Source organism: Lactuca saligna, chromosome 8 (genome assembly GCF_052625555.1).
Source record: "Lactuca saligna cultivar CGN05327 chromosome 8, ASM5262555v1, whole genome shotgun sequence".
In the NCBI taxonomy this organism is placed as follows: Eukaryota; Viridiplantae; Streptophyta; class Magnoliopsida; order Asterales; family Asteraceae; genus Lactuca; species Lactuca saligna.
In genome coordinates, this window is record NC_136424.1 from 24,673,932 (window position 1) to 24,678,736 (window position 4,805).

Here is a 4,805-nt window from a genome sequence, read left to right on the forward strand (position 1 = left end):
TTGGATGATTTTTGAATAACAAAGAAGAATAAATGTACTATTTCTATAATTTGGATTCAAAACTCAATAAAATAGGCAAAAACAATCTTAGTTTTTAAAAGTATTAAAAAATAAAGGTACTATTTCTATAATTTGGATTCAAAACTCAATAAAATACGCAAAAACAATCTTAGTTTTTAAAAGTATTAAAAAATAAAGGCTCCAAAAGATTTCAACCTGGGCGCCTCTCATTAATTCAAAACTGTGCGCCTGTCATTGTTTTACATGTTACTAACCATCAAGTATAAGGAAAAGTTGCATAAATTTCAAACACAATTCATATATATCTAAAGTAAAAGACAAATATAATTTTGGGCCCTAAACTGTAACGTGGCCGTCGTGCCCGCACTATTGGGCCGATCCTCTTCCCATTTTGACCTCTAATTACTTTTTTCATATTTGCACGTGAGTTTATGTTTCTGTTTTTCTTGTTCCCATGCACTATATTCATAGCTTCTTGCTATGGCTTCTTTTCTTATAATATATGCATCTTATTCGCCGTTTCATTAAAAAAAAAAAAAAAAAAAAAAAGTCATTCGGAAAATATATTCGAATATCTAGATCAATTCCACATATTATCGAGTACCAACCCTACTTCTATCTATACATGATACTTCAATGACAAGGTGGGAAAACGCTGTCCGGATGGGTGGCATCACCCGACCCGTATCCTATGCCTCCAATAACAGCCGCCTGGTGATTTACTGAAATCCATGACATGAAAGCTGTGCGGCGACTCAATAAACCCATTCAAACCTTGGAAACATATAGAAGGAACCTGTCATCCATAGTTACACCCTTACCAGTGGACGCACATGGCCCCATCTGGAAACCCCAGGAAACCCCTTCGTATGTGCCTACATACCCTATTCGTCTATCCGTTTTACACCAGATTTTGCAAAAATGTGCGAGAGAAATTTTACCCATGGAAGGGATGGCCTGTCATGGCTGTATAATTCAGTATGGACTGTGGGCAAACACTTTAACTTCAAATATGCTCATTAATATGTACTCAAAATGTGGGTTTCTGGAGTATGCGCGGAGAGTGTTCGATGAAATGCCTGAAAGAAGCCTAGTTTCTTGGAATACCATGATTGGTTCATATACCCAAAATGGAAACGAAAAGGAGGCTCTTGATCTTTTTGTTCAGATGCAAAGAGAAGGAACAGAATTCAGTGAATTCACACTTTCAGGCGTTTTGTGTGCTTGTGCAGCTGAGTTTGCAGTGTTCGAGTGTAGGCAGTTACATGCTTTTGCTCTCAAAGCATCTATGCTTGAAAACATGTTTGTTGGCACTGCTTTACTCGATGTTTATGCAAAATGCAACCTACTAAAAGATGCAATCCGTGTGTTTGAGTATATGCCCGAAAGAAGTGCTGTGACATGGAGTTCAATGGTTGCAGGATATGTGAAAAATGAGCTTCATGAGGAAGCATTGATGACGTTTAAAAAAGTACAAACTACAGGAGTTGAATTCAACCAGTTCATTCTTTCTTCAGTTCTTGCAGCTTGTGCAGCCATAGCTGCTAAAATTGAAGGAATTCAAGCACATGCAGTGTTGTTCAAAACAGGTTTCATTCTGAACTTCTTTGTTTCTTCTTCCCTAGTAGACATGTACTCCAAATGTGGAAGCATCAATGAAGCTTATTTAGTGTTCTCATGTGTAAAACAGAAGAATATCGTTTTACTAAATGCAATGATTTCTGGGTTTTCAAGACATGGTCGATCCATGGAAGCAATGATGTTATTTGAAAAAATGCACCAAATCGGCTTGCAACCAAATGAGGTTACTTATGTATCTGTATTGTCTGCTTGTGGCCATATGGGGTTAGTGAAAGAAGGGAAGAAATACTTTGAAATGATGATAAAAGAACATAATTTATCACCTAATGTTGTCCATTATTCATGCATGGTTGATGTTCTTGGTAGAACAGGTTTGATCAATGAAGCTAAAATCTTGATTGACAAAATGCCATTTGAGGCTACTGCTTCCATTTGGGGATCACTTTTAAGCTCATGTAGAGTTTATGGAAATATTGAATTAGCTGAGATTGCTGCTAAACATTTGTTTGAAATTGAACCTGAAAATGCTGGAAATCATGTGTTGCTTTCAAACATTTATGCTGCAAATAGAAAATGGGATGAAGTTATACAAGCAAGAAAGCTTCTTAAAGAAACAGAAGTAAAGAAAGAAAGAGGTAAGAGTTGGATTGAGGTTAAAGACAAAGTTCATGCCTTTATGGTTGGAGAAAGAAACCATGATAGAATCCATGAGATATATTCAAACTTGGAGGGTATTCTTGAAGAAATGAGAAAGTTTGGTTATAGATGTGAGACACAACATGATTTGCATAATGTTGAAGAGAATCAGAAAGAGGAACTTTTAAGGTACCATAGTGAGAAACTTGCTTTTGTTTTTGGAATAATGTGTTTACCTTCTTCTGCTCCTATAAGAATCATGAAGAATCTTAGGATTTGTGGGGATTGCCATGTTTTTATGAAGTTGGCATCAAAGATTACAGGAAGGGAGGTTGTAGTAAGGGATACAAATCGGTTTCATCATTTTAATAATGGGTTTTGTTCATGTGGAGAGTTTTGGTAATGTTATGGAAACTTTAATGTTATATATAAGAGCATAGAAGCGTTAAAAGTAGACATGTTGATTTAATTTACAATGGTTGGGTTATTACTTATTATTGTTTTTTTCTTTTTGATAGGACTTGAACTTTCACTTGTGTTTTCTTGATTTGCTCCAACCTATGAATTTATGATTTGATAATGTCGAAACAATCTTATTAGAAGGATAAGCCACCAAAGTTTTGGAATGTTTTGTTGAATATATTTGGTAAAACTGAAACAAACATAAATAAACTACAACTATAAAATTTGAGAATAAACGAAATCGGTGCATAAACTAAAAATCATACCTTTAACATTTTTTTGTAGCTCCCTACACAATGACTCAAGTTTATTTTGTATAGTAATAGCTGAAAATGAGAGAATAATAACATTAAAGCAAAAATTGCGGAAATACACAGGGGAAAGAAGTGACTTTCTTTTGAAATAAATTTCCAAAACAATAATTAGTTTATATTTATCAAGTGATGCAGAAACTCACTGCTAAATCAATACATACTTAAACAATGATAATGAAGACAAAAGATTAGCATATAGTCTACTGCTATTGAAACAAGGTTCTCCATCTGCTTTAACATAACATAAATAGATGGAATATAGCAAAATATGATTAAAATATAAAAAAAATCAATAAATTTGTATTATGACTTGTGGATTATTTGTTACTTGCAATTTTCAATCGTGATGGGCATAATTCAAATGAGCTTGTTCTGAATTTTCATTTCCACTTGAACCTTCACCAACAAAAGTAGTTGAAATTCCCAAGTTTAAATTGAATCCATGATCGCTTCTTGTATCAGAAATTGCAAAACTTTGTAAAATTTAAAAGACACAACACAGACTGACAAAGTGTGATTGTGGTTGATGAAAGTTGTATTAAAGTGATGAGTTGAAGGAAGCATGTTGTTTCCTTGGTAAGTATTGCCTTCAAAGTTGGTGATTGTTTCCCTTCCAAATCCCACCTGTCAAAGCCATGCTCCAAATTCAAAATTAACATACAAAGTTGCTTGGCTATGGTACCAACAACTACATACAATGTAAATTACAACGGGAAAATAAATAGTTGATTGGATGAAGATCACTATTTCATACAATAAAAGTAGAAGTATTAGCAAAAATTAACAAATGAAAAGGAGATAAGAGATTGGAATTACCAAATTAAGAAAATAAGTGTAACATTGTTTTAGGTCGTTTTCATTTCGGATTGGCCATCAATGATTGGGTATTAGCAAGGTTAGAATCATCGAGGAAGTTAGTTTTGGAGCTCATTTAGAGGTGGATGATGTATTGGATGAAACGAGTATTCGGCTGTGATGTGGAGCTAAAAGGGTATTTCGGTAATTTATCAGTTGGGCTTTTATAGGAAGTAGATGTTCGTTCAGAATATCTTATGGCTGGTATGAGTTGATAATAGTGTAGGGTTTCTCAATACCTTTTCATGGGTATAAGGATGATGGGAGTCGGAGTTGTATCAAAGAAGTTATGGCTTTCAGATTAAATTAGGGTTTGGAGGAAGACCTCTGGGCGTATCAAGGAGGTACGCAGGGCGTACCAAGGAGGTACGCTGGGCTTACTAACACGAAGAGCTATACATCATGCATAAAGGAGTGTACGCTTAGCGTACAGAGAGGAGTGGGTTGGGGTGCGAGACCTCGTACGCTGGGCGTACGAGGAGGTATGTTGGGCGTACGAGAGGAAGTTAAAAACCCTAATACCGAGTATTGTACATGTTAGATGCCATTTTATGCATCTTATAGGGTAGTTTTCATTATCATTTTAGCATCATATTTTGTACATTGGCATGTAATTTATTTAAATAATGTTCAGCTCATGTCTTTTGTTAGAATTCCCGTACTGCTCATGTTTTATGTTGATTTCAGATAGTTCGAGTGGAGCAGTGCTTTGGGAGCAATTGGATGCGTGTTTGGAGCTTAAAATGGAGCTTGGAACTTCTGGAGTATATTGAGGAATGTTTGGTAGATTCTTTGGTCAAGAAACATTCAATTGAATTGATCACACGAAGATAGAATATACAATATCAAAGTTAAAGGATGTTGCTGGCAGCTTTGACCCCATGTTAGTATTTTGACCATATCTCGAGAACCGTAACTCCGATTGATGCGATTCAA

The 4,805-nt window shown here is 35.3% G+C and overlaps 1 protein-coding gene across 1 annotated transcript; it reads left to right on the top strand.

The window, feature by feature from the left end:
- The first annotated feature begins 556 nt into the window (after positions 1–556).
- Positions 557–2,728, top strand: LOC145008364 (Pentatricopeptide repeat (PPR) superfamily protein). Its single transcript, XM_078966988.1, has one exon. It carries the CDS (start codon positions 758–760, stop codon positions 2,639–2,641), a length of 1,884 nt encoding a protein of 627 aa, XP_078823114.1. The 5' UTR covers positions 557–757; the 3' UTR covers positions 2,642–2,728.
- Positions 2,729–4,805: the final 2,077 nt, after the last annotated feature.

Bases quoted from the DNA above. Each gene is read 5' to 3' on its own strand.
- LOC145008364 (XM_078966988.1), top strand. From the start codon at position 758: ATGAAAGCTGTGCGGCGACTCAATAAACCCATTCAAACCTTGGAAACA.